At 62.1% G+C, this 25,703-nt stretch overlaps 1 protein-coding gene across 2 annotated transcripts; it reads right to left on the bottom strand.

Moving 5' to 3' along the window:
* Positions 1–1,839: 1,839 nt before the first annotated feature.
* Positions 1,840–24,739, bottom strand: Atoh8 (atonal bHLH transcription factor 8). Of its 2 annotated transcripts, XM_046455948.2 has the most exons (4): positions 23,866–24,739; positions 17,354–17,545; positions 15,653–15,877; positions 1,840–4,334 (listed from the first exon to the last, which is right to left on the bottom strand). In XM_046455948.2, the coding sequence occupies exons 1-4, from the start codon at positions 24,634–24,636 to the stop codon at positions 4,329–4,331; spliced, it is 1,194 nt and encodes a 397-aa protein (XP_046311904.1). In that variant the 5' UTR covers positions 24,637–24,739; the 3' UTR covers positions 1,840–4,328. The 2 variants fall into 2 exon arrangements, with proteins under 2 accessions (XP_046311904.1, XP_046311905.1); XM_046455949.2 differs by lacking the exon at positions 15,653–15,877.
* Positions 24,740–25,703: the final 964 nt, after the last annotated feature.

Below are 25,703 nucleotides of genomic sequence, written 5' to 3'. Positions count from 1 at the left end.
ACAAAGAAATAAACAAAGGTGTTGTGTCCATCTACAACGAAAAAAATATTTTTTTAAAACAAATGGCTCAACTGACATTATCTCATGTGTATTTATTTTACCATGATAGAAGTTTTTAAAAAAGACTATGCACCCCAATAAATTTGAGAGACACTGAGTCACAAAGTTAAGTGAGCGTCCTGTGGTGGGAATTTTTGGGGCCTTACAAAGGGGATGCTTTGCTCTGTGGGACCCCATGAGAAAGTGCGGAACCCTGTGTTCTCAGCAGGCGTCCCCCTCAGTGCTCCTCCCCAGAGCTCCGGGGGGCCTCCTGGGCACCTGGACAAGGCACCGAAACTTTGTCCAACACTTGCCCTGATTCTAAATGTTAGAATAAAGGTCATAGCTATCCCAAAGCGTTCCTAAAAACTTGCTTTTTTGTTCTGTCTTCTCCAAAAATAGAAATTTCTCCATTTGGGGACTTGGCAATATTTTTAGTTCTTTATTAAAAAAAAGAAAAAGTGTGTGATAATGTGTGTGTGTGTGTGTGAGAGAGAGAGAGAGAGAGAGAGAGAGTCTGTGTTTGTGTGTGTGAGCATACACATGTGTACAAGAGGTCTTCTCCAGAAGCTTCTGGTATCAAGGCTGGAGGTGAAGCCCGCCTGCTGCCTGCCCAGGGGCTGTGGAGGTGCCAGGCAGGGACCTGGCCTGCGGGTGTGGCCCGAGGCACACTCTGCTCCTCCTTCCCAAGGCTGCCCCTCTGCTGCTCTGGATCACTGCTGGTGCTACTTGTTGCCCAGGACACCCAACTTTCCCGGAGCCCCAGCAGTTTGCCCGGCTGGCCATTCTGGCTGCTCCTCACCTGTCCACTGGCCACCACCGCTCACAGGCCTGGGTTCAGTGGTGACTAGGGAGGGTGTCAGAATGAAGGACAGGCTTTGAACACCAACTGGGAGCCAACTTGGGACTAGGTGCTGCCCAGAAGTGAGCTCAGGGACAGGAACATGCCACGAGCCCCAGGTTCCCTGCTCTGTGGGTGTGGACACTTACCAACTGCGTCAGCAAACCCTCCACACACCTCTGTCCTGTGCCGGGTGCTTCGGCAGAGAGCTTCGGGTCCCCTCAAGCAGACAGGGCAGAGAGGGATGGTCACCAGCAGAGGGGCGGTGACACTCTGAAAGTCCAAGCCAGAGCTGTGGGAGGCCAGTCCCCAGTCCTGGGGCTCTGGGTGGGTGCCCACCTTCTTCCCTCGGGAGTGGGGTAGACATGTTTTTGTTTATATGAGAAAAGGAAGGATGATCCTTAGGTCCTGGGCCTCGGTCACTGCTGTGGGGTCAGGCAGGGCTTCTCTGTCCTCCCCAGAGCCAGGGAGCTGGTTGGGCCGGAGACTGAGGCACTGGGCCGGGGCAGGGGCCTTGTAAACAACCTGCCCTGGCCTGGGGGACCAGGGGCAGAGACAGGAGGTATCCCCATAGCCGCTCATGGGCCTTTGACCACGTCCCTATGGTGTAACCTCAGGAGCCATGAGACCAGCTCAAGGCCATGCTGAGCAGTGGCCTACAGCATGGGAGGGTCCAGCAGCAGGGGGCCCCTGGAAGAGCTACCGCAGGGGGCTGCAGGACGCAGCTGCAGGGGCAGGGCCTGAGCCCACCCCGCACTCTGGATAACCAGGAGGCTCCTGAGCAGGGTGACTGTCCCCTGTAGAGATCAGTTCTCAAGGCCCAGCTGCGGAAAGCAGAGAGTCCCTCCCACACGTCTCCCTCCCACTTCTACAAGGCCACCTGCCGGGCTCCTCTCTCAGGGTTTGGATGAATGAAGCATTTGGTGATATTTGTGGAAGAAAGGAAACTCCCAAGTGAGTGAGCTCCGTAGTTTCCATCCTTTAATTCACCATCCAAGAGCAAAAACCCAAGCCGCTTCCCAAGGTCCGCTGGAGGGCTGGGGATGCAGCTCAGTGGTCTTGTCCAAGTTCCAGCCCCAGTCCCCAGACAAAACCAGACACGAGGTCCTTCCGAGAACTTGGAGATGCATGGACCCATCTTTTCCCTTAGGACTTCTTACTACATCCGGGATCAGACCCGCGTCCATGGGTCTCTGAAAGTCAGTACTTACCCATCGGGGTTCCCTGGGGAGGCTGGCTCAGGGGAGGCAGTCTGTTGGTTCCCAGGGACCAGCAGGGGGACCCAGAGGAGGGTGAGACCTGCAGGGCACTGGGCAGGGCCCTCTGTGCCTCCCTGGGGCCAGGCTGCAGAAGGCATCAGGATGTGGGCATGGGCGAGGACCTGGGGACAGTCCCCTGGGTCTGGCTCTGAGAGACCAGGCTGCGTGTCACCTGGCTGCTGGCAATGGCCCTCTGTGGTCAGGAAGCTGCCTAGGAGGAGGGAGACCAGTGGAGCCTTTGTCCAGCCCCTGGCAGGTAAGTGTGGCTGACCACTGCAGTCACCTGACTGGAGTCTGCCCAGGACCAGCCCAGCCCTGGGGCAAGAAGGGCCGTGAGTGGCTACAGCTCCCTGCAGAGCCCTGTGGCCCCTGGGACTCACCCAGGAGTAACCCCCCCGGCCTGGGGGAGGGCAAACAGTGAGAGTGGAGTCACCTGGGTAAGACTGGGACACAGGGGGTGGCAAGATACAGGCACAGAGCACCCGGAGGCAGCCACCTGCTCCAGGACGCAGCCCTCTCTCTAGGTCCTCCCAAGGCCCAAGGTGAGAAGCAGCCCAGGGCAGCCCAGCATTGGGGGCTGTGAAGCTGGCTTTCAGGGGCAGCTCACTCCCAAGGCGCTCCTTCCTGGCCTTGGGGTTGGGGGCAGGAGGCTGCTGTGTGCACAGGTGGGCTGCTCGTGGACACACCCACAGAGGCCCTGTGGGCTCCAGAGACGGCCCTCGACCCCATGGCCTGTGCCTGATGGCCCAGAGCAGACGTGCACACACACACAACAGATGCTGAGGCCAAGTCCTCAGCCAACTGGAAATGCCCCTGGAGGCCCAGGGAGTAGCTGGACTTCAGTGAGGGTCAGCCAGCGTGGCTGCATGCCACTGCCCCTGGCCCCACCTCCCCTGGGCAGTCCTTTCCTATATCGCACCTCGGTTCCCTCCTTGCGGTGGGCTTTCACTGTCTGGTCTCAGGCCACCCAAGGAGGGTGGACTGGGCCTGGCAATAGGACCAGGAACGGTTTTCGAGTACAGGGTCCTAAGTGAGGCCATCCTGATCTGAGGACGGGCCCTGTCACGGATTGGCTGGTCTCCTGGGCTCAGTCTCTAGCAAAGGACCCTCTGAAGGTTGCAAGGCAAAAGCGTGGGGCTCCTCACCCGGGTCAGGCATCCTGCCCTCCTGACACTCCTGGCCAAGGCCACGTGGATCCTCTGCCCTCATGCTCCCCACCCTCGGGCCCTCCACCTTCAGATGAGGCCACCTTGTCCCCAGCTTCCCAGCCACAGAATCCGCTGAGCACAGCAGGAGTGTGCTTTACATGTCGGGCTTTTACTTCAATTTGAAGCAGATGGTTGAACACATGTGAGCAGCTTTGGCCTGTGAGCTTAAGAGGGTGCTGGCCCCGGCCTAGGTACCCTCCCTACGCGGCCATCGCCTGGTCCCGTCGTCCTCCCCCTCCCACCTGGCCTGCCACAGACCACCGGCCTCTGCAGGCCGCCACTCGTTGCATCAAGGAAGCCTGGGGAGATGGCAGGGCCACCAGCGTGCATGTCCCCTGGGCAGGTGGCCTTGGGCTAGTGCCCGGCTAGAGCATGCCACCTCTCCCCAGCCACTCCTCAGGGCCAGAGTCTGGGTGGCCAGGGTGGGGCAGCAAGGGAAGGGACCTTGGCCCCTTCCCTGCCTCCCTCCCAGGCCCAAGAAGGCTTCTCCTGAACTCGCCAGCCCAGGGCCCTGTGTGGACCGCACTGGCTCTGTGGGCCAAGTGCTCTCGAGGGTCACCCTGTCCCTCTGTTTCTCAGGCTCCCGGTGGAATTGCTGGCTCATCTTTGGCTTGAGACAGGTGGACTCTGGCAACAGGAGGGACGAAGTCCACAGAGCCACAATGTGGCCTTTGGCTGCTGGGCTTCAGCCCCTTGTGCTCGGTGTCTCTGTTGAATCTTTGGCAATGAACTTCTGCAGCTGAAGAGCTTCCAGACCTGAGCGGGAGGAAGACTGGGCCTCCCACAGGCAGAGGGCAAAGTGCACTGTGACCGCCAGGCAGAGGGCAGGAGGGCGGGGCAGGCTGCCCAGCCTGGACAGCCCTGAGGGGCGTGGGGGCCGACCCAGAGCATCCTGCAGAGGGACGAGGTTGGCTTCGTGTGTCCACCTTCTCCTCACTCTTGGAAGAGGCCACCACGGTGTCCCAGCTGGTCTGCAGCCAGTCACTCCTGGAAAACACAACCAGTGGTCAGAGGCACCTCCCTGACCCCACGCCAGGTGCTCAGGCCTCGGCTGACTAGGGACTCAGGCCTCTGGTGGATGGGCCAGGGACTGCTCCATGGGGTAAATGGGGAGCCTCCAGCACCCACCTCGTGCTCTCCCCACTCTGGCCTGGCAGCCCTGAATGCAGCATGCTGGTCTGGGTGAAGGGAGCCAGAGCCCAGAGCCCCAGGGATCAGGCTGTGCTGACCAGGATCCCCAGGACACGCCTCCACGGTGCCTGAGTGGGGCCGTGCCGCCCGGTGGGGCTCCCCTGCAGGCCCCACAGGAATGGCCAGGGGCTCCTCCCACACTGTTCATGCAGGAGCCCCCACAGGGGTCAGAAGACCCACCAGGGGTGGTCAGCTTGTGACCTCATACACTTCCTGACGTCTCCCCCTCTGTCAGACGGCACAGCTGGGGCAGATCAATACCCCCCAGCTTTCTTCTGAGCAGGAGAAACGAGGTCTAGCCTGTGGAGCCCTAACCCGGGGACAGGCCCAGAGCCCATGGGCCCTCCAGGGAGGAGCCAGGGGCACCTGAGAGCCAGCAGCCCTGACCCCCGGCTCTCCTCTCTGCAGCTGGACTTAGTACTGTCAGGTGCCTCATCACCAAGAAGGGACAGGAGGAGGGGTCTGGGCTACAGGCCTCTGGGGAGGCCAGGGCCAGCAGGAGGCTCTGCCAGGCTCCAAATCCACCCGGAACCCAGAAAGAACACCCTGTGTCCCTCAGGGCACAGCATGCCCAGGCAGAGCTGCACAGAGACAGCTTGCCACAGCCCTGAGCACAGGCCACGTGCCTGTGGGCAGAGCCTCTGCACAGCCACATGGCCGCTTCTCAGGACCCTCAGGTGGCACCACAGGCTCTGGCAGAGGTGCCGGCCTGGCAGCACCAGGACTCGACCCTGATGGGCACTTGGGCTGCCCTGCTGCAAGAAGGCCACGAGCACAGGAGGAGCCGCTCACCACAGACCCTGGACAGCCTCTCGGAACCTGCAGGCCACAGCCAAGCTGGGGCCCAGGAGCCATGCGAGTCTAGGCCAGGCGAGAGCCAGGGGGTGGAGGGGCAGCGGGAGGGCAGCGGTGGCTGAGGCTCCTGGCTGGCCCCACAGGACTCTGCTTTCTGGTTCTCTGTCTGAGGGGGAGGATCAGGAAGCGGAAGGGAGACCCGCGGGGATGGCCCTGGTCTATGCTCCACGGGATTTGCAGCTGGCTGCCTGGGCGGGCTCCCCTGCGTGCGGTTCCAGCCGCCTGTGGTCTGGGGAGGAGTGGAAGGCTGGCCGGTTGGAGCCGGGCGCCAGCCGCAAGCCCTGGTGGCGCAGACCCCGCTGCAGCCAGGCTCCACCCGTGAGGGAAGGCGGCCAGCCTCGGCTGTCCGCCCGGGGCCCACCCTCTCTCTGGTGTCTGCGTTGGACCTGCCTGGCCAGCTCCTGCTTCCACCAGGAACCAGCACAATGTCCACCCAGGGAGTCTGAGGTCAACTGAGGCGTGACAGGAAGAGCACGCGAGGCCTCAACCCCAGGACCTTCTCTGCAATTAACAATTAACCTGCTGCGTGACCTCGGGTAACCCACTCCCCTTCTCTGTGCATTAATGCCCTCCTTGCACAGCTGGAGGGAGTGGGAGAGTGAACTGCAGATCGCCAGCCAGGGGGCATCCCACGCGTCTGGGCACCACGGACCCCTGCCCATCTTGGGCGGTCACCAGGCATAATATCACAGGGAAGGCTCTGGAAAGTCCTGCAGTGAGGACAGGCAGGAAGGTGCTCTTCAGGACACAGTCCTGCTGCTAAAGTCAACTGTCAGCCGCCGCATGGCTGAGCCTGGACCCCAGCCAGCCAAGCGATGGGCCTTCACCCGGGAAGCCTGGACCCACCTGTGCACTGGAGCATTCTGCACGCTGTGCGCTGTCCCTGTCCTGCTGATCCCTCACCACCGTGGGCTCGCCCAGGTGGGGCGTAGATGTGCTGCTCCCCTCCACCTGGTCGATGCATCGGAGGCAATTCCACCACTTTGTGGGCATTTAAAAACTAGTTGTCCTGTCTCCCATGTGATGTAACCTGTCCCCTGTTCGCTCCACCCATCTCAATCTGGAGTCAGCCTGTGTATGCTGGAAAACACCCGGGGCCAGAAACCCTGAGTCTTCTTCTTTTTTTTAATTGGTCTGTCCCAAAAGAGCAGTCAGATCTCAAAGGAGGTTTTACAACTAAAACCTAATAGAAAATCAGGGAGGGCATGGGGACGGCTCGGGAGCACTGAAGGTCCTTCCGCCTCCACCTCAGCACAGCCACAACTGGGCCACAGAGAGGTTCAGGTTGGCGCTGAATGCCGCTCATGGTCCAAGAGGCAGCTTCGGGGCCTTGGGCAGGCTGCTGGCCTCTCCAACCAAGCCTGGTTTCTCATGTTTAAAACAGGCCCGGCAGGAGTGCTCCCCGGTCAGCGGCAAATACATCTACGATGGTCAAGTCACACCCTGGTGTGACTTGGTGTGGGGGCCTGGTGTGCCGTGAAGTAGAGAACTGGACCTTCCTCCACCAGTTGGCTTTCAACCAAGTCTTTTTAAAAACATGAATACAGCTTTAACCCAGGTGTAGTGGCCACACCTTTAATCCCAGCAGCTCAGGAGGCTGAGGCAGGAGGATTGAGAGTTCAAAGCCAGGCTCAGCAACTCAGCGAGACCCTGCCTCAAAATAAAAATATAAAAAGGGCCAGGTTCGTGGCTCAGTGATTAAGCACCCCTGGGTTCAAAATAAATAAAACCCACAGTTTTAAAAAGGCCGCAGGTGGTACCCAGGAACCCACGAGTGGGTAAGCAAGATGTGGCACGGTCACCCCAGGGAAGTGCTGAGACGCACCTCAGCGTGGGTGAGCTGTGAACAGTGTGCAAAGCAGGGGCAGCCCAGTCCCCATGGAGGGTCCCCACCTGGGACGTGCCCAGCAGTGGAACTCCTCACTTACTGAGGCCAAGGCATGTGGCCAAAGCTCCGGGTCAGGTGACAGAGGAACAACCCTAGCTGGAGGTCCAAATGCCACTCAGATGGGGCTGGGGCTGAGGGTCAGTAGCTGCAACCTCCTGTGCTGAGATGCGGCCACTGAGCACCCACACTTCCCACGCTGTCCCCGAGCCTGACTGGAGGCCCTGCCCACCGGCATGTGGTGAGGTCCCTGCTGTCCCAGCCAGGACGGTGAGGGCCTGCTCCAGCCCAACCCCCAGCTCCTGCTGGAGAGCACTGTCCTGGTCCCTCCCATGGCCCCCCCTGCTGAAGTACTGTGCTGTGACTAGCGGTCCTCCCGCCTGCCCCCCCCTGTGCCCCCAAGGTCCTCCCAGGGCCCAGGGACAGAGTGAGGGAGTAGTGCTCAGAGCTGCCACTTCTTGAGGACGCCACGCTCACTTGCTGGCTCATGCTGACCTACAGGGTCCCTTGGCAGGCCGCAGAGGCAGGCCCAGCCCTCTGCTGGCCACACGGGCAGCCAGGGGGTGAGGGCAAGTCTGGAATCTGCTGTGTAGGTCAGCAGAGGGGAGAATACATCCCCCACCACCACCGCAGCCCCCTCCAGGGCTGGCCAGCAGCTGTTCCTGGAGCCTCCTCTACCGAAGGCTGCACCTGAGGCCACCGGACCCCGATAGGACAGCCCAGAGGCTCGGGCCGGGCCTTCAAGAGAGGAGACAAGGGGTGACCGTGCCCAGCCCTGTGACTCTGTGACCTCAACACCTCTCCTGCCCCTGGTAACTAGCATGCCCAGGAGGTGTGGCCTGAGAAATCGACAGGCATGGGCACTCTGTAGTCTGTAAAGCACAGTGCAGAGGCCAGACCTGGCCACCTGATCCTGTGACCTTGACACAGGCAATGAGAGAAGGCTGGTGGGGACTGAGCAGCTGGCAGGGGGGAAAGACCACCACCTGTTGTATCAGGGCCACCCTCGGGAGTGAGCTTCGTGGCTGCTTTACCTGCTCTCCTGGGCTGTTTCTCTCAGGTTCAAGGGCAGCATCCCTTCTTCAGGGAAGACCAGGAATATCTGTGCAGGACTCATGCCCTGGAGAAAGGAAATGCTCCTCCCAGCAAGGCCCCACCCTGATTCTGGATGTCCCTGGAAGATGAAAGCCCCAGTACTTTGGCAGCCACTGTGCAGTCACAAGGCAGAGCAGGAGAGGCCTGAGGCCTCGGAGCTCAGGGTGAAGCCTCTCCCTTCAGGTTTCTGAACTATGAGGTGTGTGGGCCCCCGGTAGACTCAGCTGGTGCTCAGGGTTTGTTATTTGAAACAGGTTTTTTTTTTTTTTTTGCTAATTCAAAGGAACAAGGGACAAGCAGGGGGCCTGGGGACTTTTTGACTGGGTGACACCCCTAACAATCCCCTACAGCCTTGCCTTCAGCACAGGGACTGGGGGCTGCAGTGGGAGGACAGGGGTCACTGGTGCACTGAGCCACCAGCAGGCAGTACCATGGAACAGGCCACGTGAGAATCCCAGGACAACGTCAGAACGCACAGTGAGCTCCGGGAGAGAGGGTCTCATAGCACACACACGCCACCACACACGTCCCTTCCACTGGGGCCCACCGGACCCTGTGCCCACCGCAGGTCCCCCCACTGGACGTCTGTGCTAACCTCAAGTCCCCCTGCTGGATCCTGCACACCCCTGTGCCGACCCCAAGTCCCCCTTGCTGGACCCCTGTGCCGACCCCAAGTCCCCCCACTGGACCCTGTGCTGATCCCAAGTCCTCCTGCTGGATCCCTGTGCTGACCCCAAGTCCTCCCTAGTGGACCCACACACCCCTGTGCTGATCCCAAGTCCCCCTGTTGAACCCCATACACCCCTATGATGACCCCAAGTCCCCCCTGCTGGACCCCTGTGGTGACCCCAAGTCCCCCCCGCTGGACTTCACATATCCCTGTGCTGACCCCAAGTCCCTCCTGCTGGACCCCTGTGCTGACCCCAAGTCCCCCCAGCTGGACCTCACACACCCGTGTGCTGACCCCAAGTCTCCCCTGCTAGACTCCTGTGCCAACTCCAAGTCCTCCCTGCTGGACCCACACACCCCTGTGCTGACCCCAAAGTTCCTGGCTGGAGCCCCGTGCTGCCCCCTGGCCCCCGCTAGGCCCGTACACCACCGTGCTGAGGCCCACTGGCCCTGTGTGGTCAGGGAGGGAGCCACAGGGTCAGGGAGGGCTTCCAGGAGGAGCCGCACCTCCCAGGAGGAGCAGAAATTCACAGACAGATGGGGCGACGAGCACAGAGGCCCAAAATAGCCCCTCTGGGCAAGGACCTCGGAGTGGCCGGAGGGTAAACTGGGACACAGGAGTGACCAGCTGGGGCAGGTCGCTCAGGGGACTGTCAGGTGTCCCAAGAAGTCTGGCCCCATCGCGCCTGCTTAGGGACCCTAAGCAGACGCATGGGGCAGGAGCCCCTCAGCAGAACTTCGGGTGGGGGTCAGGGGGATCAGTGGCCTGTGTCCTGGGAAGAGTGGAGGGCCCTGCAGGGGGATGCACAGCTACTTGGCCTCTAGGGTGCTCCCCAGTGGGCTGGGGCAGGCTATAGGAGAGGCCAGCTGGAAGACTGGGCAGTAGGGCCTCCCACCACCAGGTAGGGGCTCCAGGCTCCAGGGGAGGCAGCCCTGTCCTTTCACCATGCCATATCCCTGAAAACCTCAGGACTGGAATGCGACTTTGTGTCACCAGGCCAGCACTATGCTGTCCCAGGGTCTGGAGGCCATGGCCACTCCTCTCCCAGGTCCTCCTCCCTGAGGCCCGTGGAGACCAGCTTCTCAAGGAGCAGGCGTAGATAGCCCAGTGAGCTCACAGTCCATGCTTTGAGCCACTGGTCCCTGGGCACCCCCAGGAGCTGGCTGAACAACCCTCAAGGAGTGAACAGGGCCCCTGAGGTTAGGACCCTGGGGCCAGGCACCTGCCCCGGGCACTGCTGAGAGCCACTGCAGACTAAGCCCAGAGGCTGCTTGGGCCCATGGCGGCAAGACCCTCAGCCTGAGGTTGTGCTAAACATAAACATTTGGACATGCAGGGCTGCTGGGCCCCCAGGTGGACCTGGGAGCAGAGAGCAGGCAGGAGTGGGCATGGGCCTGAGCACAGGGCGCTTCCTGCACTCCTGGGGTAGGGGGAGCGGATGGTGGGGAGCGGCCAGGGGCGGAGAGGGGCAGGGGCTGAGGAGGAGGGGAGCCCGGTCATGCCCCGCCTGTGCCCACCCACCTCCAGCACCAGGAGCCTCCCCCTGCACTGGACCTGGACCCCCAGGCCAGCTCCCAGCTGCCAGCCCTGCCCAGGACCCTGGAGCCAGGACAGACAGCCCATGGCTGTCCAGGAGGTGCCCAGACTCCAGGCCAGGTTCCCAGGAGTGCTGGCGACAGTGGCAGAGCCGGGTCTTAAAAAAGGCTCCGTGTCATGCTGCAATCAGCCGTGGCCTCTGTGTCTGTGCAGGCGGCCATTCTCTGGGGGCCAGTGGGGGCCGCACCTCCCCACCTCAGCCCCCCTGTGTGTGGGGGGTCAGGGTGCTGGGTGGACACATCTGCCACCACGCTGCTTTCCAGGACCTCGGCCCCGATGGGCAGCCCCACCGTGGCCATCAGCAGGCACATTCTGACCTGCCCGTCCCCTCCAGCCCAGCTCTGAGGACACCCAGCCCTTCCACCAGCTCTGAGGAAAAGGAGGGGGAGCCAGGCAGCAAGCAGCAGAACGACAAGGTGGCCCTGCCACCAGGGAGGAGGGAGTCACACCTGGCGTGAGAGAGAAAGAAGAGGGTTGGAGCAGAAATCAGAGCCAGCGCAGGGGAGTGGGCGCCCGGAGGACGCCGCCCGCGGCTCCCCAGCAGCCTGGGCTCACAAAGGACCTTTTGCACGGTTTTCCCTGCTGCTCCAAACCAGCTGCTCGCGCTGCTGGACGCTGAGTGACGACGGCTCTGAACGGCTTTCTGGGAACAGATGGCCGGGGAGAGCTGGGGAATGTGCCAGCGCAGGCCGGGCAGGCTGCCAAGGCCGCGGTGACGGAGGGCCTGGGCTTCCAGCTCGCGTGCTTTCCCCTGCCCTCTGCCCTCCGTGGCGCCAGCAGGCCTTCCCAGCCAGCGCTGGAACATCTGGAGTCTGGGCTGCGGGGGGCGGGGGACCCGCTGTTCCCAGCTCCCCGCCCGGCAGCCGCCTCGCAGCCCCGCTAATCAAAACCACAGGCCCAGCCGAGCCAGGCCCCAGCTGCAGCCCAGGCCGCCCGCCGGGTGACCGACCCGGTGTCAGGCCTCGCTGGCGGCCCAGCCCTGGGGGGTGCCGATCGCGGATGCCTCGCCCACCCCTCTGCCGCCTGGGCTGCTGGCTCCGGCGCCTAGCCACCGAGTCTCCGTGCCGCCTGGGGCTGCTTACATAAGGGTGGGCATGTGCTGGGACCTCCCGGGCACAGGCCCAGGAGCAGAGGAGCCGGATCTTGGAGCCCAGGAGACCCGAGGCCTCCAGCACACACTGGAACCCAGGCCCTTGCAGTCAGGGCCTTGAGAACACGGCACCTTAGCCCCACTTACAGGGCAGCACAGGTTAGCGCTGCAGTGCTAGAGAAGACGCAGCCTCCACTCAGAACCTCAGTCCTCATTGCCTCCTGGCTGGTCAGCACCTGTCCCCCTCCAGGCCTACCCTCCTGGGTTCTGCCTGAATTTCCAGAAATTCACTGAGCCTTCCCAGCCCTTCCTTGTGTGGACCTCCTTCAGTCCTCTCATAGTGTGGCAAGGAAGGTGTATGTGTGCACTCCCACTTCACAGATGAGAGCCGGGTCAGAGAGTTCACTAACAGGCCCAAGGTCACACAGCAAGAAGTGCCAGTGCTGAGACTGCAGTGCAGCTGTCTGGACCCATGGCTCTGCGGTTCCTTTGTCTCCTGATTCTGCAGAGGGCCTCCTGGTGTAGGCTCATGTCCCTTGAGTGCTCCAGAGATCTGAAGAACCCCAGGGCTCTCTGGAACCAGCTCCCACCCCATAGGCAGCCCTCTCCAGCATACCAGGCCCAGTGCTACCGAGCCTGTGGCCTCCAGAGGGGAACCTGGCTCACAGAGGTGCCCGCGCTCCGCGCTCCGGGCTCCTAAGAGTGGTACAGGGGCAGCAGAGGGGCCTCCCATGCCCAATGGGCTTCCACTCCCACCCAGCCCTGGGGAGACGGTGGGGACCTGACTGCAGCAGGGGCAGCACCCCAGCCTCCCCCCCAGGGCGGCCCCGGAGAGGGCCCTGCTCACCTGAGCTCTTGGCTAATACCCTGCCCAGGCTTAGCAGGCCCTGCTGAGCATCCAGGTTTTATGACCAGAGGGCATGGGACGGAGTCTCCAACCCTCCTTGCTGCACAGCCTTGTGGGCATCTTGAGCAAGTGGGGTTCAGCTCAATCCCTCCCCACAGGACTTGGGAAGGAGACCCTCCTACCCACCATGTCCACGTGGGAGGCAGGCCCGCACCTGCTGGCTGGGTGACCCAGGCACATTCCCAGGCTCCCGGCCTCCGTCCACCATCTCCTCTGGGAGGCTGGAGGGGTCAGTGAGGCACACGGAGAGCCTGGCTGGTCCTGGTCCTGGATATCAGGTGTCACTGCATCCACAGGGCAGTGGACCCCATATGTAGCACCCGTGGTGCCAGAAGTGAAGTGACAGAGGCCTGTCCCTAAGGCAGAAAGAGGGGCTGAGCCCCAGCAAGAGGCAGCGCAGGAAGGCCACTCACCACAAGGTCCAGAGACAGCACCAGGAGCATTCCTTACCCCACAGAAGCAGAGGCCAGGCTGGACGGCAGTGGTTCTGCCTCCCACCCTCAGGGCCAGGAAAAGTACAGAAAGGATAGGCCTTCAGGCACCCCCGACTCTGACCCCTGGCTCCATGACCAACGTGCCCTGATGCAGCACCTGGCCTGTCCCCAGACGTTCTCCAAACACTCAGGCCACCTCTCCAGTCACCAAGGAGAGCAGCAGGGAGCAGAGAGGAGACTTAGTGTGACCAAGCTGACCCGCTGGCCACCAGCTGCAGATGCCACGGGTTGAGTACACACCTCCGGCCCCGAGGACCCCAGGCTGGTAGGCACCCGAGTCCCTCGCTGTTCAGCCCTGGCACAACCTTCGCCTCATGGCTCGTCCTGCCCCCACCCTGCCCAGGCCCATGGGCAACTCCAGGGCAGGGATGTGGTGACAGTTTGTGGCCAGGGCTCAACGCGTGCATGCCAGGAGGCCAGCAGCAACGCTGTGGTTCTGTAGTAGCCTCAGCGCGTGGACAGGGGTGTCCTGGGCAGCAGGATGCCGGTCCCCTCCCATCCCAAGTCCGGGCAGACTAGATGTGGGGAGCAAGTCTCGCCTGCTGCCCTCATCCTCAGACGCCCCAGGAGTGGCTGCGGGGACCTGCCCGGGGCCTGTGCAAGCTGCATGTCTCTGGGCACCCCTGCTTTCCAGGCCACCTCTCCTCCCGGCGTCTCTGCTGGGCAGCCTCTGACCACAGGGGCCTCCAACAGGGCTCTGACCCGAGTTGGCGTCCTGGGAGGCCCAGAGGGAGAGACCCCCCCCAGGGGGAAGACACGCCCCGTCCCCACACTCGTGGGTGTGGATTTGCAGCTACGAGGTCATCAGGGTGGCCAGCGATGGTGTCAGTGGCCTTCTGAGGGAAGCAGGGCCATGTGGCAGGCTTGGGATCTTGCCTTGGTGACTCTGGCCAGGTTAGGCGGTGGCCTGAGGCCTCACAGCTGCAAGCACTGCCTCCTGAACACCTGGCTGCAGAGCCTGAGCTCAATAAACCTCAGTTCTCTATAAACCACCCAGCCCACGGCATTCCGTCACAGCCTTAGAAAGCGGATTGAGACAGGCTGTCGCCCTCCTCACGCACTCTCACGAGCTCGGTGCCAACACAGATGCACTGTGGGCCCCCGGCTCATGGCGTGGCTCTGGCGGAAAGGGACAGGGATAAGCCAGCCCGTGGGAGTCTCCAGGGAAAGATAGGAGATGCCCTTGCAGCTCCAGGAGGCCATGAGGACAGCCTCGAGAGAAGCCGGAGCTCAGTGTCAACAGCCGGCAGGGCCAGGACTCTGTCCCAGGGCCTGCCCAAGGCCAGGGTGACGGGAGACCCCAGGCTGATCCAGACCAGAGAGGCAGAGCAGGCCCCTGGAGGAAGGGTCTCGTCTGGCTCCCCCTCCCCTGCAGGCCCAGCAGGGCGCCAGGGACCTCCCCTTCCTCCGGCCACCTGGGCCACCCCGTCACCTTTCCTGACAGCCCTGACCGCCTGTGTGAGGAGCAGCAACTCTCCCGTTGGCTTTCCCTTTCTCTCACCCCGGCCACTCCTGGTTCCCAGACACACCAGGCCCTAGTGTCCACAGCCACTGGGTGGCACAAAGCATGTGGCAAACTCCCATCCCCACTGTGCCTGGCACAGGAGGGTCCTCTTGGCTGCCACGGGAGAGAGGGAGGTGCCTGGGGAGCTGGAAGACCCGCACATCTTGCCCTCTGGGGGTGGACACCAGCTGAGAGGGTGCCGGGCAGGAGGAGGGTGTCAGGCCTCCCTGGGGCATGGCCTGATGGCATCTTATCCTGCCTCCAGGTGCTCCGCCCCTCACCCCACCTCTGCACAGCTTCCCACAGAAGCCGCCCCTCACATGAGGGGGAAAGACCCCATGGCTCCCCACACAGGGTAGGGGTCAGATGGGTGGCCACAGAGGAGGGAAATGAAGCCACTCACACCCAGGACACAAACGATGGGCTCCTGTCAGGCCACAGCAGCCCCGTGTGGGGAGGCCAGGGCCACCGGGACAGAACGCCCTCCACAGCTCCAGGCCCCTCGCTCCAAGTCCTCCACCCAGAGCAGACCTCTGCCCAGAGAGGCTCTCCAGTGAGCCTGGGGCTTCAGAGTGGTACACATGTCCCCAAGGCGCAGGGTGAAGGGGACAGCAAGCCAGCCCAGGGACATAGAGGGAGGCAGAGAGGGTGACAACTGGCAGTTGGGACTTCGGTACCCAGAAGGTGGTCATGGGCCTGAAATGGTGGCTGAGAGCCCAAAGGCTCCAGGGGCCACCAGGGTCCTGCTGGGAAGGAATCCGACTCTGGACACAGAAACAGCCACCCTGGGAGGGCTGTGGGGTCAGATCTCAACTGTGAGAGGATGGGGTCTGGGAAGGCAGCCGTTACAGCCAGCAGCCCCGAGGCGGGCCAGGTCAGCAGGGGGCCCTGGGGTCTTTCACAGAGGAGATGTGTCACTGTGGACGCAATCTCAGCCTGGGACCTCAAAGGCCAGGGCCAAGACAGTCGCACCCCTCCCCACAGTCAGCCGGCACCTCCTCAGAGCCGGGAGACTCACCAGGAGGCAGGAGGACCTCAGGCCTGGTGCAGCTCCAGCCCCCAAACCAGGGTTGGGGAGGCGAGGAGACAGAGGGGAAGAGATCCCGCTGGGACCCAAGGGCAGCAGGGCCAAGGCCGGAGGGTGGAGGGAGCGTGTGCACTGGCCCCCTCCTGCCAGACACCCCGCACGCGGGAAGGCGGGCCTCATCTGCAACGTGGCCGCAGGCGAGCATTCCCAACATCCCTGTGGAGAACAGGGGAGAACAGGGACGCTGGCAGGGCCAGGAAACAAATCCAACTGCTAGGACCAGAGCCAGGACTTCCAGGTGCACTGAACCATCACCCGCCACCTCAATCTCTCAGTGAGCAGCATGGGGGTCTCTGAGGATCTTAGAGCTGAGGCGATTCCAGGGGCAACCATGCCCAGGTCTGCTGGGCATCTTCCCTCATCCCTGGACATCCAGCCTCCATCTGCCCAGGACCCCATGGCTCCAGGAGGTGAGGGGCCAGGGGAGAGAGGGCCCGCTGCGCTGCCTGTGCTGCCTGTGCTGCCTGTGCTGCCCATCCACAGCTCTGGGACGTCTGAATGCCGGGCTGAGCACCCAGAGCTCACAGTGCCCACGCCACCTGCTTCCCCAGGGGAGAGGCTCTGGGCTTCCTCCCTCACGCACTTGAAGGCTCCTTTCTAATCAGCCCATGTGAAATCAACTCGGGATGCAGCCTACAATCACCTGGGGGACAGCTGGGGGCCTGGGAGTCCTTGAGGACTTCCTGCTGGACCCAGAAGCCTCTGGAAACTGGGGGATCCAGAGGGGGCTGCCTGCAGGGCCTGGGGGAGGCGCAGGCCAGCAGAAGGGCATCTCCTCGCAGACACACTGGGTCCACTCTCTGACCCCCTCCAGCACAGGGGATAGGACCCAGATGGTGGAGGGTCCAGGCCATCTGGGAAACCAGAGCTGTGCCAGCGGCTCACCTCCTGCAGATCTCCCAACACGTCAAGCCCCACACAGGCACTCCCTCTGCCCCAGTCCTGTTCCCCACTGCATCTGCCTGGTGGCCTCCGAGTTGTCCCCACGACCCCAGCTCAAACGCCACTTCCACTGGGATGTCCTCTGGAGCTCCCTTGGGAAGGGCCCCTCTCTCCCTGGTCTTCCTGGGCCCCCAGGACAGGCCACACTGTGCCACCCTCGCCCACTTGCAACAGGTCTACCAGCTGTCCTGTGAGCTGCATGGAAACCAGGACCCCACACTGGTCACCCTGGTACCCTCCTAGCTTGGTCAACACAGTAAACCTCCCCAGAACGCGTGGATGAGTATCGCTGGCCCACATGCACAGCCTCAGAGCACCCACAGGCCAGTCCCACTCCCGAGGTCAGCAGAGGGTCCCTGGGCTGTGACCTGCTTGGGGGATCTCCTCCCAGTACAACTGGCATCTAGCAGGGCTGCCGGAAACTCAGGACACATGTCACAGGGGCTCCAGGACAAACAGTCTTCCTCAAGTGAGGAACGAGAATTCAGGCCCAGACACCCCAGGTGATAGTCCAAGGCCACCCGGCATCTCCATCACCAGAGGATGGTCCCACCCACAGTCCCAGGTGGGGGATCCCTAGAGCCGGCGTGATCGTCTGCCCCATGGGAACCCTGGGCATACGTGGGGCCCCAGAGTTCTTGCCCCTGGGCCCGCCCTCCCCGGGGGCTGTGCCCTGCGGCTGGCGCCTACCTTGCGCTTCTTGGCACGTCCCTCGGCCTGCAGGGTGCGGGTGCAGCGCTGCACACACTCGGAGAAGCTGAGGTTGCTGTGGTCAGCACTGTAGTCGAGGTCTGCCAGGCGGGCCAAGGACAGGATGTAGTTACAGGCGATCCTCAGGATGGCCAGCTTGGACAGCTTCTGCCCATAGGAGTAGCACGGCACCTGGGGGCAGGGGAGGAATGAGGAGGGCCGCAGGACGGCGCCCCCACCCCACCCCTTGGCCTGGCAGCACAGCAGGGTGGCCATGGAAGGTTCGGCTGCGCCTCCACCCAACTCCATAGCTGTGCTAAGCACCTGGGCTCCTCTGCTGAGGAGCCCTGGGATGTGTCAATGTCCCATGCTGCAGGGGGACCTGAGGCTCAGCTCACCCCTCGTCAGTCTGAACAGAAGCATGGTGGTGTCCCCGAAGTATGGCATCACCTGACTGAGGAGCTGGGGACAGCAGAGCGGGAACAGAGGGCAACGCCGCGGGGGCCCCACAGCAAGACCCTCTGGTCCACACTCTCAGTAGTGCCAAGGACAAAAGTCCCTCTGCCAGGCCCCAAGGATTAAGCTTGAACACAACAGTGGCCTCACTGAGATCCACCTCAACCCCGCTTTGTCCAGCAGCGTTCCTGGACCTCGTCACGTCCGCCATACACCAAAAGGGGCCCCTGCCCTCCACGGTGTGCTGACAGCACCAGCTGTCCTCGGCTCTGGGGCTCTAGCGCTCGCTGCCCTGTGACCTGGGGAGGCCCTTGTCTGCAGAGCTCAAGGTCCTGGATGAGAGGGGAGGGGAGGGGGGATAGTAGAGGATAGGAAGGGCATCAGAATACAACAGACACTAGTATGGCAGTATGTAAAAAAGTGGATGTGGAACCGATGTGAATCTGCAATCTGTATACGGGGTAAAAATGGGAGTTCATAATCTGCTTGAATCAAATGTATGAAATATGATATGTCAAGAGCTTTGTAATGTTTTGAACAACAACTAATAAAAAAAGTAAAAAAAAAAAAAAAAAGAAAGAAGCATTCAAAAAAAATAAATAAATAAACTTTTGAAAAAAAAAAAAAACGTCCTGGATGAGGGAGTAAGGGACACATGAGTGGCCCTTCCACCTTCACCAGGTGGCTCCAGGAAGTTTGGAACCGGGTTCAAAAGTCTTTTGTCACTGATGATGCCACCACACATGCATCTCTGTCACTAGGGTCAACTCTTGACTCTCCCTCGGCCAAGTGGCATGCTCTGGGCAAGGGGCATGATCTCTTAGAGCTTCGGCTCTGCGTCACACCGTGAGCAGGTCTGCCCTCGCAGGGCGTGAAAGATTCAGTTCTCAGCGAGGCCTGGCAACAGTCAGCAGAATCACCACAGCCGGAGCTGCAGAGGTCCCCAAGGCAGCGGCGCCAAGAGGGCGCACAGCAACAGCCCTGAGCCTGGACATGACACTTGCCCAGCCCGATCCCTGGGGAACCTGCGACTAGGAAGCCAGGGCGGGGAGCAAGGCGACAGAGAGAAGCCAACTCTCCTGCGTCCCCCTCCCAGCCCTGGACGCAGCTCCAAACCCATCCAAGAAAAGCTGGCAGAACAATGTGCTTTGCTTGTCCCCGGCCCGAGTCCAGAAAATCCGACTTTATCAGCTTGAACAAACAAACAACACCATAGTCCTGGGCAAGGAAGGGGTCCCCGGGGCCAGCCCAGCACCTCTGCCCGCTCCTTACCCGGGAGGTGGTGTCTGCATGTGTGTGGTGTCAGAGGGGAGCAGGAGTGTCCAAGGACCAGGCGTGGCCCTATTGTCACCCAGAGGCCACTCTGGGAGCTGCCACTGCGAAGCCTGCTCTGTGCCCTGGGACCCAGAGCAGCTGGGCTCTACCCAGAGTCACTGCTGGACCACAGAGCAACAGGTGAGGTCAAGGTCAATGCAGGCAGGGCCCATGCCGGTTCTGGGCCACTTGTGCCCCAGATTTGTCACTCTGTCACCTTGCCCTGTCAAGCTCCAGGTCTAACCAGGAGAAAACAAGGATTGAGTCCTGGTGGACCTGGCAGCTATTCGAAGGTAGAGTGACCATTTAAAACCTGCCTGGGGGCTGGGGCTGCAGGTCAGTGATGAGCACTCGCCTAGCATGTGTGGGGCACCGGGTTCCATCCTCAGCACCACATAAAAATGAATTTGAGAAAAGGTATCATGTCCATCTATAGAAAAAAAATGCCCCCAGATGAAGACAGAAGTCCCATCCGCACAAAGGAAACAGATGACATGTGGGGCCCAGGTCATCAGATGAGGCTGGCAGGGTCCCGAAGCTTGTCTGACCTGAACCCAGAGCAGGGACCTGCCCAGGGCGGCAACATTCCCAGAGTGCTACGCCCCCGGACACTAGGCGACCTAGGACACCACCAGTACCTAGTGTCCCCGCACATCAGTCCCTGGGGTGAAGTGCCCTACTCAGAACCCTCAAGGTCCCTGTCTGTGAAAGACCTTTAGCATGTCCGTCGCCAACCTCCCCCATGGCCACAAGGCCACAACAACAGCCACTAATCCACGGCATCCTGGTTGAGGGCCACAGACGGGGCCAGACCGCCCTGGGGCCAGATGCTGGTCACTTGTGTCTGCTCTGTAAGTGTCCCTCCAGACAGAGGACAGGCAGCCGTTGACAGGCAATAATAATCCTGGAGGGCACCATGGAGAGAGGCTCGGCAAGCAACCCCCTGGCAAGCAGACATGGACGGGGGGACCCCATCTCTCACCCATCTGTGGAGCCCCTGCAAGCAGGCCTGTCCCCCACTGCCTGAAGGGGTGTCCCCCTTCCCCCTGTGGGACTGAGAAGTGAGGGAGGTGCTAAGCGGGGGCCACTCTCCTCATGCCCCCTGTGGTCCCACCCTGCGTCCACTCGGTGAGAACCCCTGGAGACTCCAGGAGCACAGGGGAAGTCGCCCGGGCCCTGGCTCGGCTCCTCCTTAGTGACAGAGGCACCTCCTGAGGGTCATGGCTGTCAGCCTTTGCTGTCATTCCTCTGTGAGGGAGAATGGACATCCACACACAGGCCAAGTGCTCAAGAGGCTCAGGCCCTGGCCCTCCCGCCCCTGCCCAGTAAGGCTAGGCTTTCCTCCACTGTCCCACTTGGCTGGGGCACTGCACCAGCCCAGCTGTGCACACATGGCCTTCACGGAGGCATGGACTGACCACACGTGCCTGCCACCTGCCACCCTGGCCACCCCCTCCTACAGTCTACCTGCAGCCCCCGCACAGGCACTCTTCCTGTTGGATGGGAAGCAAATCCTGTCCGGCCTCCTTGGGCTGAGGGTGGACAGCACCCAGGCCTCGGGCAGACGGAGGAGCAGAGTGGCAAGAGCAGGATGCTGGAGCAGCTCAGGGGCCGAGGTGGATCCCCCTGCAGGCCAGTAGCACGGGCTCTGCAGGCCGCCCTGTGTGGCGCCATGGAGGCCCCACACTGGAGTGTGAAAAGTGGCATGTCAAGGTGAGGCCAGGCCACTGCAGAGGCCAAAGGCTCACAGAAGCTTACTGGCCTCAGGTCACCAGGTGAGGGGGACACAGGGTGGGGTGCGGGACAGCGGGGCAAGTGACTTAAGTGACTCGCACAGTAAGGCGCTCACCGGGGCAGTGGGGCGAGCATCTCAGGATGGGTGGTCTCCACTGCTGTCAGCAAGGTGACTGAAGGACTCCTGCTGCAGGGTGACACCAGCCCTGCCAGCCCGGAGCTTGCAAACGCGGAGGAATGCGCTCTCCCTGCCCCTCTGCCCCTCCTGATTAACCCGCTCTTTGCAGAAAAGCTGTGGATGAGGTAAATCTTTGCACCATTCAGCAAATGAGGCTCAGAGAGGGAAAGCAACTTTCCCTCAGCGGAGAGAGCGGCGGAGGCCAGCTCCAAACCCACCTGGACTCCCAGACCAGTGCTCTTTCCACTGTTCCAGGAAACCATGCAGGGAAAGGAGCCCCAGCCCGAGCCCAGGGGCGGCCCTCATCAACCAATGCCCCAGTTCCAGCAGAGCCACCTCCAGCCTTCCCAGCTTCCCGGGTCCATTTCCGACACTGGGGGCTGGGCCTACATCCAAGTACCCTGCCCACTGGACGGGCAGGGTGGTGAGTGCCCGTTATAGACGGGAGACTGAGGCCACTTGAGGAAGGAGCTCCTCTGAGGCCCAGGGCCCTCCTCATCAGGCCAGTGCTAGCATGGTAGGGACATGCCCTCCTCAGACCATGGGCAGGTGTCCACTGCTGCTAAGCAGCCTTTCTAGGGAAGGGACAGAATGGTGGCAGCAAACAGCAAAGGGCTGGAGCAGGTGCTGCCGCCACTGTCGGCATGTACTTTGGATTCGTGATGAATTGTGCACAGGTTGTGCCTGACTACAATGTGTGCACACACTCACTTGCCCTGAGAGGGCATGGCTGGCCTTCTGACACCCTGAAACTGACCCTCCCACAGAGCCTCCCCACGAGGGCTGGAGTGAGAGGCCAGGCTCACACTGTCGGTCAGCCTAGCACCGTCCGCCCATGCCACGATGCCACGGCACTGAGAGCTGGCCCCAGGGGCATTCCAGAGACCACTGCTGTCTCCTCTAACCCACCAGGTGGCCTCAGACAAGTCTCCTCCCTTCTCCTGGCCTCAGCTTTCCTTTACATAAAATGGGTTCATCCGAGCCTGACAGGAATGGTGAGATCAAACAAGATGGTAGCCATGGATAATGGCCTACGCCTGGGATCCCAGCAACTCAGGAGGCTGAGGCAGGAGGATCACAAGTTCAAGGTCAGCCTCAGCACCTTAGTGAGACCCTGACTCAAAAATAAAAAATATAAAGGACTGGGTAGGTAGCTCAGTGGTGGAGCGCCCCTGGGTTCAATCCCCAGTACAAAAAAAAAAAAAAATCAAATAAGATGGAATTCACTGTCGAAAGACATGAAAGCACAGGTCGGATGAGGTGCAGCAGGCACCCGAGAGCATCTGTCCTCTCCTGGAAAGCGGAAGGCGGTGGGGGGCGGGAGGGCCTCGGGGCACCCACTCACTTTCCCCCAGGGATGAGATTCTGGACACACAGCGTCTGGCTCAGGGGGGGTGTCCTAGCCCCAAGGGGGGCAGGTGAGCAGGGGGCAGCCCCACCCTCCCAGGGGTATGGACCGCAGGCCACCCCAAGCTGCTATTCTACCCAGGCACTCAGGCACGGAGCCCAGGACTGGGCTGACAGCTCCACTGGCCATTGCCCAGGGTCCCAGCTGGTGTGCTACAGGCACTGGCCCCGCCTGGTCTGTGATAGCCACCTGACTCCTACCCAACTCACTGACCAAACATCTCCTATGAACTCAAATAAGACTCTCTGGTTCAGAAACCACAGAGCCTCCTTTCTCTGGGAAGGTTCAGTGTCCTTCCCATGGACCAACGCAGGCACCACTGCCCCACCCTACCCACAGGAGGAAGAGGAGAGTATGACCCCAAAAGATGTTTCTGAAATGTTTTGTGGTTGGCTAAAGTCCAGACAGGTTGAATAACTTTCCCAGAATCAAACAGCACATCAGATTCAGAGCAAGCAAAAAACCTCACCCATCAAGTCCACCCCAGCACTTCCCAGGACCAAGGTGGTGTGGGGGAGACTTAACCCCCCTTTTCTACATCCCCCTTCTCTCTAAGAAAGTGAGAAGCCTGGAGGCCCAGGGCAGTATCTGCTTGGTCCAAAGTGGAAATGTGGGATTGTAAACCATCCTCCTCTGTGGGCAATGCTGGGTTAAGATCTCCTCGCCTCTTAAGAACACTGTCCATTGAGGACTGCCCCCATGCCCTAGACTCACCCCCAGCTAGCTCCCAAGATCCCTGGAGAGAACCTGCAGCCAGCCAGTGCCTCCGGGGGAAGCCCAGCTCTTCCAGGAGATGCAGGGCAGCTGTGGGAGGAAACTCCTGGAAGGTTCCCCCCAGCAGTGCCTGAAGCCGCCCCTGGGGAGGGTCCTAGGGGTGCCAGGCAAAGGTGCCAGGCCCGGACACAAGCCCTGGGCACAGGGCATTTCTGCTGAGAGCTGGGGATTGAAGCAGGGCTAGCAAGTTCCTCAGCAACCCATGACCATACCCGACACTGCTCTGGGCCTGGTGGCCACCAACCAAGGACCAAGATCCCAACCACCCAGCTTTCCAGAGGGAAAGGGTTCTCCTCCCCTGCCCAGCCAGAGAAAGATTCCGGTATTCCCCAACTCTGTTCCCCAGAGCCAGGTGATTCCGGGAGACACATATTAGCTCATGTAAGTGATCACACTGTGTGGGCTGAAGTCAGCCCCAGAGATAGGGTCTCCAGGGAGCCAGGACCTGCAGGGCCAGAGATCTCCAACCTCCACTTTGTGAACTAAGATCCGCACAAACGCTGATTGCCCAAGCCTGGCTGGGCTCCGGAACAGCTGTCGTTCAAACACACCCCCTCCCTGCCAGCAACACTCGGCCCCCCACCGGCCCACTCCCGCAAGGGTCCTCAGGGTCCCGGGCGCCCTGCGGCATGAGGAAGAGCGGGTTACCTGCTTCCTGAGCGCTTCGAAGGCTGCGCTGATGGTGTGCACCCGCGTCCGCTCCCGGGCGTTCGCCAGGAGCCTCCGGGTCTGCTGCAGGGCTTTGATCTCCGAGGAGGCGGCGGTCGCTTCGCCCGGCCGTTTCCTAGGCGACGCAGAAGAATCTGGGTGGTTATTGTAAATTACGTGTGAAATTGTCGAGTAGGAACTTTCCCCCGGGCGCGTGGGGGGCGCAGGACGCACCGAGGAGTCCGCGGGCGCCGAGGGCACTGGGGGCGCTGGGGGTGCAGACAGTGCCGGGCGCGCAGGAGGTGCGCACAACAAGATGCGGGGACGCAGGCCGGGCTCCCGAAAAGGCTGTGCCTCGGGACCCCCAAGTGCCTGGCCCTGGGGTGCTGGAGGCGGCGGCGGCGTGGGGAGTCCCGGCCCCACTGCGCCCAGAGCGAAGCCGCGTTTCCGCGCGTCAGAGACCTCCGGCGCTCGGGCGCCCCCGCGGTCCCCTCCAGTATCCGCGCCCCCACCTGGGGGAACAGCCGGCGCCACTGGGGCTGGCACCGGGGCAGAGACCGGGACGGGCTGTAGCCTCTGGGTCCTGTCCCGAAGCCCGAGGGTGGCGGCGGCGCGAGGCTCGGGAGCTTCCAAGTCCAATCGGAAAGTTTTACAGCCATTCGCGCGCCGCGCCGGCTCCTTGCCTTTCCGCTTCAGCTTCTTGAGGCCGTTCAGCTCCTTCACGCACACTGTCTTCCACGGCCCGTCCTCGAGGACCGGGATGTGCTTCATGGTGCGGACAGCGAGCGAGACAGCGGCGTGGGGTGCCCGGGACGCGCGCCCGCTGCGCTCGCCTGCACGCCGCGCGGCTCTGCCCGGCGCCGCTCCGGGCCGCGGAGTCGGTCGCGCTCCCCTCCCCCGCCCCCGCCCCCGCCCCCTCGCCGGGCAGCTGCGCCGCCGGCTCCGCGGGGCCGCCGCGCCGTGCGCTCCCGAGCGCTCGGGGTGTCCTCCCGAGCCGCTGCCGCCTGGCCGGCCTTCTGCGGAACGCCCGCTGCGCTCCGTCTGTGTTTGTTTAGCCTCGGTTTATACAGAAGCCAGTTCGCGAGATCAGTGAGCGCCGCCCGGAGAGGAGGCAGCTCCCGCCGCCGCCCCAGCCCGCCGCCGGGCCGCGAGCGCCTCTAAAGAAACAGGAAGCATTTTTCAAAACAGCTGGGCTGCCGGCCGCCTCCTTTGTCCGCGCGCTCTCGGCCTCCCCCACCCCAGCCCTCCTGCCAGACCTGCCTCCCTCGGCGCGCCCTCCCTGCCCCCGCCCCGGGCGGGCGCTCCCCTCGTCCCGGAGGCTCCCGCACAACTACCCGGAGCACGTGGTCCTTCCCCAGGCCACCGCAGGGCTTCGCCACCCTGCGGCGCTGGCCTCGCGGTGACCGAGACGCAGCACCGACCCTCCCCACGCAGCATCCACCTCCCGCTGAACTTCAAGGGCGTCACTCTGGAGGGAGGGAGGGAGAGGGCTCCGGCGTTGCCAACGACCCCTCCCCACAGCGACCCCTCCGCCCTCCCACTTGCGAGAGCAGGGGAGCCAGCAGGGCAGAGGCCGAGGCATTGGGAAACCGAGGCCCAGAACGGCACGGGAATCGGGGAGAGGGGGGGAAGCTTGGCTCTGGCCCCCTAGGGTTGGAGAGAATCTGAAGAGCTCTCACCCCGTTCCTGCTGCACCCAGGTCTACTCCTCTGCAAGGAGTGACTGGAGAGCACCCAAGTCTGTGGCCACCATGCTGTGCCGAGGTAAAGCCCCAGGAGGCGCTACCTAGGTGATAGCTCTGGTAGGTGTGTTGGTCCTTACTAATAACGGGCAGATTT

This window comes from Marmota monax, unplaced genomic scaffold, assembly GCF_021218885.2.
Source record: "Marmota monax isolate L192 unplaced genomic scaffold, Marmota_monax_Labrador192_F-V1.1 WCK01_AAM20220418_F8-fsc00238, whole genome shotgun sequence".
Taxonomy (NCBI): domain Eukaryota; kingdom Metazoa; phylum Chordata; class Mammalia; order Rodentia; family Sciuridae; genus Marmota; species Marmota monax.
Note: the sequence above shows the minus strand (reverse complement) of the source record. Positions and strands in the feature narration are given on the sequence as shown.